We start from the raw sequence: 16610 nt of genomic DNA, 5'->3' as shown, positions 1-16610 counted from the left end.
CTTAAGGGTTTTCTTCTTGAACTCATTTGCTGCTTGATTCACCTTGACTCTTTTGTCCTAGTTGGATTTGGCACTGATCTTAACATCCTTCCATCATTTTTCTAAAAACCCTAAAGAAAACTCCAAATCCTGTTTTACTAAGATGACTCTCAATGTCACCTTGTGCTTCATTGCATGGTTTTATTAATCCTAATAGGGAATACCCCATTCAAGCTGGATGAGAACCAGCCTAAAGCAACGAAGGATAGGTTGCCAAGGTGATAGTGGTGACCTTCCTAGAGGTTGCCTTCAGATTCTACTTTATAGATTAGGTCTTTCATCATTATGTACAATTTGGGCAGTAACGAGAGGATTGAGTAGATCTTTGTAATAGTGATGAAAGATTTGGTGCCAAAATAAATCACATTCAAGAAAGTACAGCAAAAGAATCCTGTGCAGATTTACGATGCAAATAGATAGGCTGCAATTTAGCATAATATCATGATACTTTTCAATAGCAAAATGTCAAACAGCTGCTTGGCATTGTTGATCTGAATAGAACGAGAAACCTTAGGTTTTGTTTGGTTATAAATTTACAAGCACTCCAATTGGGGTTTTGATGAATCATAACCAAACACATTGACTCTATCATATTGTTGTTTATATTATAGCATTAAAAGAATGTTAAGGAAGAAAAGATTCTCTTTTAGAAAAATAGAATTAAATAGTGTGAATATGTTATTGAGGAGAGTATTGAATTCAATATGTAGCAGATTTAATATTCTAATTTGTTAGTTTCACAACCATTTTATAGGACTTGTATTTCAAACTTGCTAGGAAAAAAAATGCTGCAAGGAAAACTTACTGGCCACTTGCAGAAATCTCCACCCTTCCATAGAATCTGACAGGATATATGACATCATGTCTAACAATCTCCCATGGACTGAATTTCTGTTTCACATCAAACAAACAAACAAAGAATATGATAAATTTCCATCCACGTGAAATAACCTTATGGAAAAATTGTACCTGAAAATAACAAGCAAAAAATCAAACCTCAAGCCAGTCTTCTGCTGATTCTTGTTGGCCCTCCTTTGTGATACGTTGCTTAAATAAACCATATCTATAGCGCAAGCCATAACCCCATGCTGGAAGGTTCAAAGTTGCCATAGAATCGAGAAAGCAAGAAGCAAGCCTACCCAAACCTCCATTACCTAATGCTGCATCTGGCTCCTGAACCCACAGAATATCACACGAAATCAGAATATTGAGTAATGCCTAGTCACAAGCAAAGGAAGCAACAGAGAATCTATATCTTATTACTTGCTTAAGAGCTTTCCAGAAGACAATGATAAATAACCAGAATGTATCTACATCCAAGGCATCTTGATCCCCCAGTTCTTTGTTATCAAGTAGTGTCCACTCATGACTTTGAGCTAATATAACATGTGCGATGGGAGCATTGTCAGCTGAAACAAATAGAATAAACTAAAAACAGCAAAATTCTGAACAGGGTTTGTCATATGATAAATATCTACTTCAACCTTTGCACTTGTAAAATTTCAAACATCCAAGATCATTTCTAGGAAAAAATGTTCATCAACATAGTAGAAAAGAGTTCTTAATCTTGATAGTTTTTTATGCAATTATCCAATAACAATTTTTCTAGGGAAAGAACAAATATTTTCCCTCATAAACAACACATAATAACTTGTAACTAAATTTCACAGACAGCTAAGCAGATAATAATAAGTAGAAAAAACTAGCAGTTTATATCAATGTTACATTTATTGTTATCAGCAATATATCACCAAGGGTCCAAAATTTAGATTATCAGCAATATTGGTGAAAATATAAAAAATTATCGGAAAACTTTCAAAAACTACAAATAATCATTTTTTTCATTTTTTTTAACTTTTAAAGTAACATCAACATCAAAAGAATACATTGTCACATAAATATGAAAATAGCACTACAATATAAAATGTATCATATGTCAAGTGGCACATAAATCATTGATAATGAAATATGATATTCTATGCAGTCATAAATCCTGACAAGATAATACAAAATCACATCAAAACAAAAATAAATATATATCATGAGATGATCATCACGAGCCATCTAGATACTATAAGGATAATCTGATCATAATCATATTGCACTAAGAAGACGTGGTTGAGTATTGGGCTTCTTTCGCCCTTGAGAAGCTGGAAATTCCCATGCAGTTCCTTAATTCCTCCGTCTGATCTCTCTTCCTAGCAATATCAAAAATTGAATTCTTTGCAATAAGGAAAACATCTGGGGATTTTGGCAAGGTGGTAATTCAAGTAGGTGATTCTGTCGAACATTTCCATTCCACATAACTTGCAACTCAGCCTTGTTCTATTATCACCGTCACATGGTTCACCATACTCCCACATTGGGTCCAATGGCTTTGCCATTTAATAGAGCATTGATTAAATTTTCAACTTACAACACGAAACAAATGTAAAAATTCAAAATCCAAATCCACAAATAACTCAGAATGCTCCAATTAAAATATCATGGCTACATAAGTGTTAAATCTCCCATTAAAAAAAGGGAGAAAAGGCATATCTATTGGACATTGCAAACCCTATACTAAATTTTCTTTACAAACTTGGGAATATGGCCATGGTAGATTGGAGTAGATCCCAACTCCGCAAATGCTTAGTCGATGGCAATGAAAATTATAGATTTTGTTAGTTTTTGTAGCATCGGACAGATGTTCTAGTCTCGACTTTGGTCAGAGAGGTTAACAAACACGAGATCTCCAAAACCCAAAAAAAGTTTCGGGAGAAAACACCCAAAGACAACTCAATTAAATTAATTGATCGATAATTAAAAATGATTAAACTTAGGGAAATCGATTAATTAAAGGGAATTAATTGAGAAAAGTGAGAATGATCTAGAAACTCACACAGATTGAATTTGTGATGATCTTAGCAGTTGATGGAGATCTAATCATGGTCGTTGGTTCACCAACGAGAGATTATAAGAGCAAATTGATGGGGATGGAGAAGACACACTGGGGAACTGAGTTCCTTGGTAGATCAAGCTCTCTCATTGTAGAGGTCGAGCAAGGAAGAAGATTTTGAGCCAGAAAGGACGCAAAGGCAAAGAGGGAGTAGAGGCAGTGATTCTAGAGGAGTTTCTAGTTTCAGAGAGTTCGCAGCAAGAGGGTCAAGTTTTCCTCAGTGAGGCTGTGCAGGAAACTTCAAAGGAGAGTTTGATTTAGCTAGAGAAAGGGTTGATTCAGTTGCTGGAGGCTGGGAAAAATCCCAGAAGGCCAAGCAAGTCATTCTCAAAGGATGAGTTGGGCAGAACGACAACATCAGAGCAGTTCTAGAGGCAGTATGAATTGGCCAGCACAAAAGCTGATGCAGGGGTGTTCGAGCAACCAATTTGAGCTAGTTTTGGAGTTGAGATCAGTGTCGAGTGAGACAAAAATTATCTCACTACTTTTTGGCCAGATTATTTTGTTGAGGATTGCTAGTTTGGTATCCAGAATTTTTGTACTCGGATTTCACTGATGCGTAATAAAATAAACCCTCATCTGCTGCATCAGTATTCCCACCTTAGGTTTTTCCAGGGACATTTGTCCAAAAATAATGGTGTCAATTTTTTATTGTGTGCGCTCTATTTTCTCAGTTTCCAATTTTATTTCCGCAGTGTTTTTTATTGTGAAGAAATTGCAGTGTGATTTATTCGTTATTTTGTCGTAACAAAATAAATTGCATAATTAATCAGTTAGAAGAATAAATTCCAGTTGTTACATTTCAAGGAATCTTCATATGGTATCAAAGTAACTTTGATCAGATCAAGAGCTTAGTAGTGAAGATGGGGAAATTTCGCAGTTCAGAGGGATTTCTAAGCGAATTTCTTCCAGATCTGTGCAGAGACCAACTAGGCAGTTCGAATTGTTGGGCTAGAAATTCGATTCCCAACTCCAGACAGGAGGAAAAGTTTGATTGGCCCAGTAGCAGTTCCAACAGGCAATGGTGTTGTCGGGAAGCAGTTTTGGTGAGCAAATCAGAGAATTCGTTGGGCAAATTTGGGCGCAGCGATTTTGCTGCAGATTTTGCAATAGCAGATCAGCGTCGGGTAAGGAAGAGAAAAGGCACACGAAGTTATACTTAGGATGTCTTTAGTAAATTTTTTAGAATTCTCCAGTAAGGCCGCAAACATATTTGATATTCAAGAGGCTACAGATTTGTCTTCCAGATTGGAGGACAAGTTTGCTTAAATAGCTTGCCTATCTAGCTCAGCTTCACAGGGAGTCTGGTATATAGACAGTGGAGCGTCAACTCACATGACAGGAGTTAGAGAATACTTCTCCAGCTATAATGAGGAGGAGATGGACTTCCAGATAACAATGGGAAACAAAACTAAATGTACTCCAGTTGGGAGAGGTACCATTGACATTTAGAGGGAGTCAGGAGCAAGCACCAGTGTTACAGATGTATTGCATGTGTCAGGACTAGGTATGAACCTAATTTCAGTATCCTAGTTACAAGATAAGGGATATGATGTCCACTTTGTAGGGAAGAAGGTGTTCATCAAACACCAGAACTGGAAGAAGGTGAAACAAATTGGGGTACAAAGCAACAGATTGTACAGGTTGCAGTTCGACTCTCCAATGGCACTAGTTAGCAATGGTAGTAACAGTGGGAGAGACCTGAATGAGTTATGGCATAGGAGGATGGGACATTTACATCATGGAGCACTTAGAATGCTCAAGGAGACAGTAACAGGTGTTCCAAAATTAGTCACTGAACACAATGATGTGTAGAAAGGGTGTGTACTTGGGAAGTATGCTAAGGCAGCATTCCCAAGAAGTGACAACAAATCAAAAGGTGTGTTATAGGTTATACACTCAAATATTTTGTGGCCCTATGTCCACTAGATCTCTCAGTGGGTACGAGTACTTCATCACTTTTATTGATGACCATTCCAAGAAAACCTGGATCTATTTCTTAAAGACCAAGGATGAGGTCTCCAATCGCTTCAAGGAGTTTAAGGCTCTAGTAGAGAATATGACTAGGAAGAATATCAGGTGCTTCACTCGGATAATGGAGGTGAGTACACAAATAGTGACTTCACAGGTTTCTATGTGAAGAAAGGCATCAAGAGAGAGTGGAAAACTCCATACAATCCATAGCAGAATGGGGTAGCGGAGTGGAAAAACAAGTCCATAGTTGGGGCTGCAGAGGCGATGTTATATGACCAGGATTGCCCAAGTTCTTTGGGAAGAGGCATGTAACACGATTGTGTATATACAGAACAAGGTTCCTCACAACGCATTGGGGAAGATAACACAAGAAGAAGTCTTCTTAGGGAAGAAGCCAATTGTCAGTCACTTTAGGATCTTTGGTAGCATAGCTTATTGCCATGTACCAAATGAGAAGTACACCAAGTTGGATCAGACTGCAGAAAAGGGGTACTCCATTGGGTATAGCGATACCTCTAAGGCATACAGGACCTACATTCCTAGTGGTAGGAAGATTATCGTGAGACGAGAAGTAAAGTTTATGGAAGACAGAGCCTTCAAGAAATCTCGTGAGATGCCAGCAGAAGCTCCATTGGGCCAGCAACAGGGGCAGTCACAGGTACCGTCTCAAGGATAGTCACAGGGATCTAGTACCATTACCAATACCAGCAAATCCTCAGGTAGAGCGGATCCAATGAGTTCGCAGTAGATGGAGAAGCAAAGGCAGGATGAGGAGTTGGTCGATCCTCCCACCACTAGTGGACGAACCAGGAAGATTGTCAGACATTAAATGATGTTGAGGAGTTCATTCGAGCTCCTAGGATGAACAAGAGAGAACACAGACAAACAGATAGGTACCAACCATTGGTGGCACAGGTTGTCGAACCTTCCATCTATCAGGAGGTCGACAGCATCAGGTGTGGATAGATGACATGGTGGAAGAGTATAGCTCCATCATGACAAATGATGATTGGGAGGTAGTGTCAAGGCTTGAGGGCAGGTCAATTGTGGGGTCTTGATGGATCTATAAGATCAAGTACGTTGTCGATGGAAGCGTGGAGAAGTACAAGGCTAGGTTAGTGGCAAAGGCGTATGCACAGAAGCAAGAGATAGACTACGAGGAGATCTTCGCCCCAGTTTACAAAAATACTTTTATCAGGTCAGTTATATCTCTAGCAATGTAGATGGGATGGAAGATTCAACAGATGGACATCAAGACAGCTTTCTTGAACGGGGTGATAGAGGAGGAGTTATATATAGAATAGCCAGAGGGCTTCAAGACACAAGAGAGGGGAACACGTGTGCAAACTGAAGAAATCTCTATATGGGCTCAAGCAAGCTGGCAAGGCATGGTATGGTCGGATTGACAGCTACTTGCCGCAGATGGGATTCGTCATGAGTGACGCAGATCCCAACATTTACTATTTGATGGTAGAGGATGAGCCACTCATCCTAGTGTTGTATGTGGATGACCTCTTCTTGACAGGGTCATCAAGGCTCATAGAGGACTGCAAGAGGAACCTGGCAACAGAGTTTGACATGAAGGATTTGGGGTTGATGCACTATTTCCTAGGCTTGGAAGTATGGTAGAAGGATGTGGAAATCTTCCTTGGTCAAGGGAGATGTGCTACAAAGACCTTGAAGACCTATGTCTACGCCTATGATTACAAACTAGAGGAAGATCGATGCATCAGAAGATGAGGACGTTGACCCCACCTTGTATAGACAGCTTATTGGTTCTCTCATGTATCTGGTCAACACCAAACCAAATATCTGCTTCGTGGTCAACACTCTCAGTCAGTTTAAGGTGGGACAAAAGAGAGTTCATTAGACAGCAGCAAGGCACATTCTGAGGTATTTGTGTGGCATGGTCAAGTATGGGTTGAGATATACTAGAGGTGATGGTATCAGGTTATATGGATTCACAAATGTAGATTAGGCATGCAGTTCAGCAGGCAAGAAGTGCATATCAAGATGTTGCTTCAGCGTTGGATCAAGGGTTGTTTCTTGGTGCAACAGGAAGCAGAGGTCAATAGCATTAAGCTTTGCAGAAGCAGAGTATATGGAAACTAGCACAACCATTGCGACGCTATATGGCTTCGAAAGTTGTTGGTGAGCTTGTTCAATTAGAGAATGGAGGCGACCAGTATCTACTGTGATAATCAGAGTTGCACTAGGCTCTTTAAAAATCCAGTGTTTCATGATAGGTCGAAACACATAGACATTTGATATCATTTCATCAGAGATTGTATTGTTGGAATTTCTAAGTCTAACTCGTTAGAAACCCTTCATGTACTTTATGATTTATTCCTACCTACTTGTTCTGTTAATTAACAAGTTATTTACCATGTAAATACTGGAAATAAATACAAGTACATGCTCAACACATTACAAATCATCAACTGAAGGAAACAAAACAAGCACACAAGTGACATTGTTGTTTTTGGACCAATGTCCCCGGAAAAACCCAATGCGGGAAAACTGGTGCAACTATCTGAGGGTTTTATTATTATGCAGTTTCTGAATACAATCTGGGTGCCAAAACCGGCTCACCCAACAGAGAATAATCTCGGCAGTAGTACCTCTCCTTTGGAGACAGATGCTCTAGCTGAAACCCCGGATAAACACTCCAACAGCTCCTCAGCTCCAATCTGCCCCACGAAAAACCCCAGCGTCAGCCTCTTCTACCCTCTGCGTCAGCTTTCCTGGCAATTCCAGCTTCTACCCTCTGTGTTAGCTTTCCTCGTTCCAGCAGTTCCAGCTTCTGCCCTCTGCGTCAGCTTTCCCAGTTGTTCTGGCAGTTCCAGCTTCTGCCCTCTACATCAACTTCCCCGGCTGCTGCGCTGATCCTCCCGGCACTATCTCTACCTCTCTTCTTCTGTATTCACTGCCCCTCAGCTGCAACTCTGATCACTCTCTCAACTTTCTCAGCAAACCCAGTCCCAGAAAGTCGAAATCTTGATCTCTTGGTGTATTCTCCAAGTGACCCTCAAGCCTCCTCTTATACTTTTCTCATTGACAAATCAACGGCCGAGATTAAATCCCTAATCAACGGCTAAGATTAGATCTGGCTTGATCCATGACTTTTGGACCATTCTAACACATTTTTATATTTATTCAAATTTATATTTTATTTTCCCTAAGTTTAGACTTAGGGATTCCATTAAAATATTAATTATTTTAATATCTCCCAAACTGTTTAGAATCTGCCCAAACCCTTTCTGGGTATTGGAGATGTCATGTGCCTTAGCCTCTCCACCAATTTTCGTGGCTAGAGCACATCCAATGCTACCCCAAATCAACATGTATGAAATGTAATGTAATGACCCTTCCTAAATATTTCCGAAAAGAACCTAATTTTGTAAATTTTGTCAATTTTGGTCTAAAGCAAATTTTGGAGGCAAGACTTAGGAAAAGTGGGTCAAAGAGCTTTTAGTGGAAAGTGGGGGCCACCCACCCACAAATAATACGCACCACTTAGTAGGCAATTTGAATTTCCTAAGGGAGGTCGAAAATCAAAGGAGGGACCCACATGAGACCAAGGGCCAGCAAGTATAAATAGGTGGAGAGAAGCATCATTTGGGGCTTTTTGACATTTTGATATCTAATTGCCACTCTAGCTGTTTAGTTGAGTTACAAGTGTTGCTTAACACAAGAACTTCCCAAGGAGTGAAGCTCAACCTTTCTTCGGTGGACCTTGAGTTCCACCCTAGGAAGGATTTACCTAGCTTTTGGAGGTTGAGAGAGAGACATCAAGCAAGTACATGCCATTCTGGATCAGCTGGGACACAGAAGAAGAAGCCACGCAGTCATTGGGGAGGATTGGTGCCAAAATTGTAGTCTTTATTGCTACAGGGGTGTTTCTTGGTCAAATTCCAGCCAAAGGAGGAACATTTTGGGAGGAAAAGGGAGTCCCTCACTGTTGTACGAATTGCTGGAACGTGGCACTGCCTCGTACCCTACAAGCTTGCGCAATCCTTCTTGGGTGTTGGTTGTGTGGAGTGTCGGTTGGAGGATTTAGGGGCCGAGCTGTTGGGATTTCATTTGGAGGGTGTTTGTGGGGAGATTGCTAGCATTTTGGAGCAACAAACATCATTTTCTGCTACAGGTGGAGTTTTCTAGTTTTGGAGGAGGGCCAAGCTATTTGGGGCCGAATTTTGAGGGTCAAAACCAGAGCAAACCCTTTATGGGTTTTTATGGGTTTTTGGCAAGGATCACAACCCTAAATTTACAAAATTTTCTAGGCAGTTTTGAGGGGCTAAATCAAGGGGCCAAGTCAGCCAGCAGTGTAGAAAAATTGGGTCAACGCAGATTTCTGGAGGGACAAACTATTGCAGCAGTTGGGCATTGAGAGATTGATCACCTGGGGCTTGCCAGGTGCACTACTTCATATTTTTATTGTACTCCAGTAGCTTACATATAATAAAATTGGCCATTTTGGTGTTCCGGAGCATTTTCTGTTTATGGGTTTTTGCTGAAATTTATTTGTGTTGTTATTTTTGTGCATGTCTTTGATTATCGCTATAAATTTTCTATTCGGAACATTACAGTGGTATCAAAGCATGTTCTTGGCCAGGGTGGGGAACAAGAGCAGGTGATGCCACCTAGATATCAAGGCTAGGTTTTCCAGAGAGGTCATGGTAGAGGTAGAGGCAGGGGTCGAGGTAGAGAAGGAGGCCCAGATCCATTTTCAAACACCGAAGTTGAGAATATTCGAGGCAATATGGATAACCAAGAGGACAACGAGAAACCCAGGAAATTGGGCCAGAATCATGTTGTGAAGGAGTTGCTGAGAACCAATCAGCAGATGTTGAGACAAGGGCAACTCATGATGGACACGATGCAGTAGGTCATTGGGCTGCAGATGGGTGGAAGGCCGAAGGGGAAGCCTCATGGTGTTGGAGGTTCCAGAGCAGGAGGGGGCAACTGTACTTATCAGCCCCCACATACTCCCCAAAGTGGGCAAGCTAGCCGTCCCACTATGCCTCACTTTGTGGAGTAGCTAGCGTCGGAGAGGGAGCCAGGCTCGGTTGCAGACTTGGTCAACTCAGTTGCATCTGGTATTGATTAGCATGAGGGATTGGATGCCTGAATTAAGTGGGTGACGTCTTTTGTGGAGTACATACACCTCATGGAGAGGCATACTAAAGGAGCTAGGGAACACGACAGAGGGGGACCCTCTAACCAGGATGTGCAGAAGATAGCACGGAAGGTTACACTCCCTAACTTTGATGGGTTGCCCAAGAGTTCAGCTAGGCCTTGGATTCAGAAGTTAAACACATATTTCCACCTAAACCCCATGCGGGAAACCGATGTTATACAATTCGCTAGTCTTCATTTCGAGGGGGATGCCGAGGAGTGGTGGTATCATGGGCTAATCACGTTGGGATACATCCATATCACCTCTTACACAGAGTTCACCCGAAGGTTGTTGTAGAGATTTGAGAGGAAAGACTTGGAGTTGCATTTCAGGGAGTTAGCCCATCTAAGGCAGAGTAGCAACGCAAAGGCTTACATCATAGAGTTCCAAAGACTGGCAGTGATGGTGACAAACATCTCAAAGGCCCAGCTGATCATGCTATTTGTGGAGGGGCTTGCTGAGCCTTTGCGTGGTTGGGTGAGGGCTTACAAACCCATATCACTTACAGATGTTATCTCCAGGACCTGGGATATGATTGATGCAGTGCCCAAGACTCGGGCTTTTGTTCCCACTAGACCCATGGCCCCACAGGGGAACCGAGACACTAGACCACCTCAAAGGGATGGGGGACGTGGCCAGATGGATGAGGAGACCCAAAGAGACCTTAGGAGGAGGAGGTTGTGCTTCACGTGCCAGGAGCCTTGGGCACCTGGGCACAAGTGCACCAAGGGCAAGGCCCATTTCATTGAGGTGTATTCAGACAGTGAGCCAGATGAGGAGTCTGAGATGGGAGCAGAGCAGGGAGATGAGGGAGGACAGTCATCAGGAGGGCCACCACCACCACCACCACCACGAGGAGAATCATTTGCCCCATCCGAGGGAGTCCTTGCTTCACTTCAGGGAGTGTCGAAGTACTTGACACTTAGGATCAGGGGGACAGTACAGGGGCAGCGAGTGTCAGTCCTAGTAGACAGTGGGGCCACCCACAACTTTATTGATGCCCAGATGGTGGAGCATAGGGGCATTCAGACAAAGACATTTGAGGGGTTCCCCATACTAGTGCCAAGAGACCGGACCATGCAAATCACGAAGTATGTTCCCGAGTTGACTGTGAATATGGGGAACTACTCACTCCCTGGCCACTGTTTTGTAGTTGATGTCCCAGACACCAATGTGTTGTTGGGTGTCCAGTGGTTGTATTCATTGGGGAGTGTCACCACTGACTGGGAGAAGTTAGAGATGGGGTTTATGGGGCCAAATGGGAAGCTAGTGCTATTGAGGGTTATGCACTCTTATCCACCCCAGACAGTTTCAGCCCACCGGATGGACGCAGATCTACGACATGCATAGAGTGGGCAGTTGAGTTGAGGATCTTGGGGACAGGGGCTCCGAAACAGCTTGTGCATCCAGACATATTGGCCTTGTTGGAGAGGCACCAGGGGGTTTTTGGGGATATCCCACCAAGCAGACAACCAGATCGTGGGTTCGAGCAAACTATTGAGTTGGAGGATGGAGTGAACACAGTCATCACGACCCCATATAGGCACCCAAAGGCCTATCCGAACAAGATAGAGAGGGCCATCCAGGCGCTGCTAAGGTTGGATTACATCAGGCCTAGTTTGAGTCCCTTCACTTCTTCCGTGGTGTTGGTGAAGAAGAAGAATGGGACATTGCGCATGTGCATTAACTACAGGGCCCTCAATAAGAAGACATTGAAGAACCAATATCCCATTCCACGCATTGACGAGTTGATGGATGAGCTTAGAGGAGCGAAATACTTCTCTAAGATAGATCTATGCTCGAGGTATCATCAGATTCGAGTGAGGGAGCAGGACATCCCTAAGACTGCCTTTCGCTACCACTATGGACATTTTGAGTTCTTGGTGATGCCCTTTGGGATAACCAATGCTCCAGCTACATTTCAATCATGTATGAGCCACGTGTTTCGTGGGCAGTTGACGCACTTCGTTCTTGTTTTCTTTGACAACATACTCATTTATCGTCAGATTTGGGAGGAGCACCTTCAACATTTGGAGGTAGTGCTACACATACTTGAGGAGTAAGAGTTGTGTGCAAAGATGTTCAAATGTGAATTTGGACTAACAGAAATGTTGTACCTGGGGCATGTGACTGGGGATGATGGAAGGAAGGTACACCCGGAGAAGATCAGGGCCATTTTGGATTGGCTCACACCCAGGAATGTGATGGAGTTGGGAGGGTTCCTGGGCATTTGCACATACAACAGGAGATTCGTGAAGGTATTCTCACAACTTCCAGCACCCCTCACTGATTTCACAAAAAGGGGGGGCTTTTGAGTGGACGCAGGTGGCACAGGAGGCCTTTGAGCACCTCAAGAAGGTGATGAGCAGTTGTCCCATTTTGGCTTTGCCAGACTTCACACGGTCGTTTGTGTTGGAGTGTGACGCTTCCGGAGAGGGTGTTGGGGCCGTGTTGACGCAGGGGGGCCATCTTATTGCATTCGAGAGCAAGAAATTGCTACCCCACGAGCAGCTGTACTTAGTATATGATAAAGAGATGTTGGTCGTGATGCATGCACTGGCCAAGTCTAGACAGTATCTGGTGGGCAACCATTTCAAAGTGAAGACTAACCACAACAGTCTTAGGTTTTTCCTGAAGCAGCAGTCATTGGAGGAGCGCCAACAGAAGTGGGTGAGCAAGATCCAGGCCTATGACATCAAGATTGAGTAAGCCAAGGGGAAGCACAATGTGGTAGCAGATGCATTTTCCTGAAGACCCATAGTATTATCTTTGATGAACGTTACTCATGACTGGAAGGCTCAACTTTTGGTTGAGTACTGGACAGGCAGGCTTGCGAGATTCTAGATGGCACACACAAGGATGACCGATTTTGGGTGATGGATGATGTGACCTACTACAAGAACCAGATATATTTGTTCGCTGGATCACAACTCAAGGAGCGGATTATGCAGGCAGCGCACAATTCCCCTCTAGCAGGACACCCTAGGTTCCTCGAGACATATCGTGCCATTAGGGAGATTTTCATGGCGGGGGCTCAAGGGAGATGTGTTGAGGCACATACGGGAGTGCGTAGACTGCCAGCGGCACAAGGTGGAGTTCTCACATCCCGTCGGGTTATTACAGTCGCTTCCCATTCCGAAGAGGAAGTGAGAAAGCGTGTCCATGGACTTCATCACGGGGCTGCCAACTGCACAAGGACGAGATTGCGTTTACGTTGTGCTTGACAGGTTGACCAAGTTCGCCCATTTCTTCGCCATCTCATCGAGATCTTCAGCTTCCCAGGTGGCCGAGTTGTTCTTCCAAGAGGTCTTCCCAAGACCATTGTTAGTGACAGGGACAGTAGATTTACGGGGGCCTTCTGGCAAGAGTTATTTCGATTGGTGGCGACAGAGCTTACGCCCAGCACTAGCTATCACCCACAAATAGATGGGCAGACCGAGATCGTGAACAAGTGGTTGGAAGGGTACCTATGCAACTACATGACAGGGCAGCAGAGAGCGTGGGTAAAGTGGCTTCATCTAGGAGAGTTCTGCTACAACACCACTTATCACATGTCAATCAGTGTGTCGACTTTTTAGCACTTTATGGATATGATGCACTTTCTTTTTCTGATATGATGTTTGGAGACAACAGGGCCCCAGGGGCAAAGGACTGGGTTCAAGAGAATCAGGAGATCCTCCAAGCTCTCAAGAACAATTTACAGGTGGCTCAAAAGCAGCAAAAGATGTATGCAGATAAGCGTAGGGTGGAGAGATAGTTTGAGGTAGGGGTCATGGTCTACCTACGTTTGCATCCCTACAGACAGTCTTCACTGACGCAGAAGGGGGCAGATAAACTTCGACCATGATTTTATGGGTTGTATAATGTGATCAGGAGATTCGAAGAGGTGGCTTATGAGTTGGAGCTACCTTCACAGCGTCGGATCCACAACGTGTTCCATGTCTTATGCCTAAAGAAGGTGTTGGGATAGCGAGTTACAACAACAAATGAGTTGCCACCTTTGGATGACGAGGGGAATTTAGTTTTGACCCTAGAGACCATATTAGAGACCCGGGAGAGGAGATTGAGAAACCGGGTAATCAGAGAGTGTTTGGTCAAATGGAAGGATTTATCAGAGGAGGATGCTACATGGGAAAGTGAACATATCTTGCAACATCTAGTTTTGCAGTTGCTTGGGGACAAGCAACATCCAGGAGGGGAGGACTGTAATGTCCCTTCCTAAATATTTTCTAAGGCAAAGAACCCAATTTTGTAAATTTTGTCAATTTTGGTCTAAAGGCAAATTTTGGAGGCAAGACTTAGGAAAAGTGGGTCGAAGAGCTTTTAGTGGAATGTGGGGGCCACCCACCCACAAATAATACGCACCACTTAGTAGGTAATTTGAATTTCCTAAGGGAGGTCGAAAATCAAAGGAGGGACCCACATGAGACCAAGGGCCAACAAGTATAAATAGGTGGAGAGAAGCATCATTTGGGGCTTTTTGATATTTTGATATCTGATTGTCACTTTAGTTGTTTAGCTGAGTTACAAGTGTTGCTTAGCACAAGAGCTTCCCAAGGAGTGAAGCTCAACCTTTCTTCGGTGGACATTGAGTGCCACCCTAGGAAGGATGTACCTTGCTTTTAGAGGCTGAGAGAGAGACGTCAAGTAGCTACACGCCATTCTAGTTAAGCTGGGACGCAGAAGGAGAAGGCACACAGTCATTGGGGAGGATTGGTGCCGAAATTGCGGTCTCTATTGCTACATGGGTGTTTCTTGGTCAAATTCCAACCAAAGGAGGAAGTTTTCGGGAGGAAAAGGGAGTCCCTCACTGTTGTACGAATTGTTGGAATGTGGTACTACATCATCCCCTACAGGCCTACGCAGTCCTTGGGCGTTGGTTGTGTGGAGCGTCGATTGGAGGATTTAGGGGCTGAGCTACTAGGATTTCACTTGGAGCGTGTTTGTGGGGAAATTGCTAGCATTTTGGAGCAGCGAACATCATTTTCTGCTACAGGTGGAGTTTTCTGGTTTTGGAGGGCCAGGCTATTTGGGGCTGAATTTGGAGGGTCAAAACCAGAGCAAACCCTTTCTAGGTTTTTTTGGGTTTTTGGAAAGGATCACAACCCTAAATTTACAGAATTTTTTCGGCATTGAGAATTCAATAGGGCAATGAATATGTTAATTCTCTTTAACTTGATAACTGTTTGTGTTTCCTTTTTCCTTATTAGCTTTGTTCCTTATTATTATAATGTGAGATACATCAAACAACTACCAAAACAATAAGAACAGTGACACAGTATATAGGCTGCAAGCCAAGGCCAAAACCCCTCCTATTGAGGGGAAAACCCTTAAATCTCTTCTCTTCTTATAGATCCTTCAATTGACGAATACCAAGACCTTGACTCAGTCAAATACCCTCCAAGATCAAGATCAACCACCAAATCGGCCTCATGCTGCACAAACTTTGACCTCCTACTGCAGATCCGAAATTTTGTCTGCCCGGCAACTGCTATAACTGCGGCTGCCACACTTGAAGATTTTGATCTTCTTCTTAGAGCCTCTTCTTCCCTTCAATTGCCTTTTCTTGAGACATAGGGCTACAGAGATACCCTAAGTGACCTTTGCTTGACATCTTTCCTCTCTTCCTTCCAAGATCGAACCAAATATGATCCTTGCGCAGAAAGCCTAGCTTCATCTTGCACATGCAAGAGAGAACTAGCCCAGACACTTCAACTTCCTTCGACCTCTTCTTCGTCCTCTTCTTCGACCTCTTCTTCGCATAGAATGAGAGATGAGTGAGTTATCCTTTGGAGGACGAGTTCCTCTCTTTATATATGCTTCTTTAAGGGGTAAACGTGGCTCTTCACTTCGGCCGACTTGACAATGTCTAGGCCGACTTGATCTTGGAGGGCATTTCGACACTTTAAAGACAAATATTTTTTCTTTACAAGATATAATGTGCCCATTGGGGTCTTCAATATATGACAATGACTCTTAGACCTAAGACAAACCCTAGAAGCACTCAATGGGTGCTTGACCTATAAAATAAAAAAACTTGAGCATGAAACCCATGCTCCAATAATAATAATAATTTCTTTTCATTTTATAAAAGAATACATTTCATACTTATGAAGACCGAACCTAGTTACACATTTTTCAACTGTTTTGAGGGGCTAAATCAAGGGGCCAAGTCAACCAGCAGTGCAGAAAAATTCGGCTAGCGCAGATTTCTAAAGGGACAAACTATTGCAGCAATTGGGCATTGAGAGATTTATCACCTGGGGCTTGTAGCTTGCCTTGAGCAAGCCTAGGGGCACTCCTTCCAATTTTTATTGTACTCCAGCAGCTTACATATAATAAAATTGGCCATTTTGGTGTTTCAGAGCATTTTCTGTTTATGGGTGTTTGCTGAAATTTATTTGTGTTTTTATTTTTGTGCATGTCGATTATCGCTGTAAAATTTCCATTCCAAACATTATACAAAAGCTCTAAGGAGAG

At 43.1% G+C, this 16610-nt stretch overlaps 1 protein-coding gene across 1 annotated transcript in view; it reads right to left on the bottom strand.

The window, feature by feature from the left end:
* Nucleotides 1-16610, bottom strand: part of LOC149149241 (alpha-glucan phosphorylase, H isozyme-like) — a 282919-nt gene that overhangs the window by 231724 nt on the left and 34585 nt on the right. Inside the window, exons 5-6 of the mRNA XM_089443518.1 lie at nt 1036-1212; nt 845-930 (exon numbers count right to left, since the gene is read on the bottom strand). Coding sequence (XP_089299644.1) covers nt 845-930; nt 1036-1212 — 263 coding nt within the window. The remainder of the gene's footprint in view (nt 1-844; nt 931-1035; nt 1213-16610) is intronic.

Source organism: Pinus tabuliformis, chromosome 9 (assembly GCF_031772625.1).
Source record: "Pinus tabuliformis cultivar Carrire ecotype Pingquan chromosome 9, CPIR1, whole genome shotgun sequence".
Classification (NCBI taxonomy): Eukaryota; Viridiplantae; Streptophyta; class Pinopsida; order Pinales; family Pinaceae; genus Pinus; species Pinus tabuliformis.
Note: the sequence above shows the minus strand (reverse complement) of the source record. Positions and strands in the feature narration are given on the sequence as shown.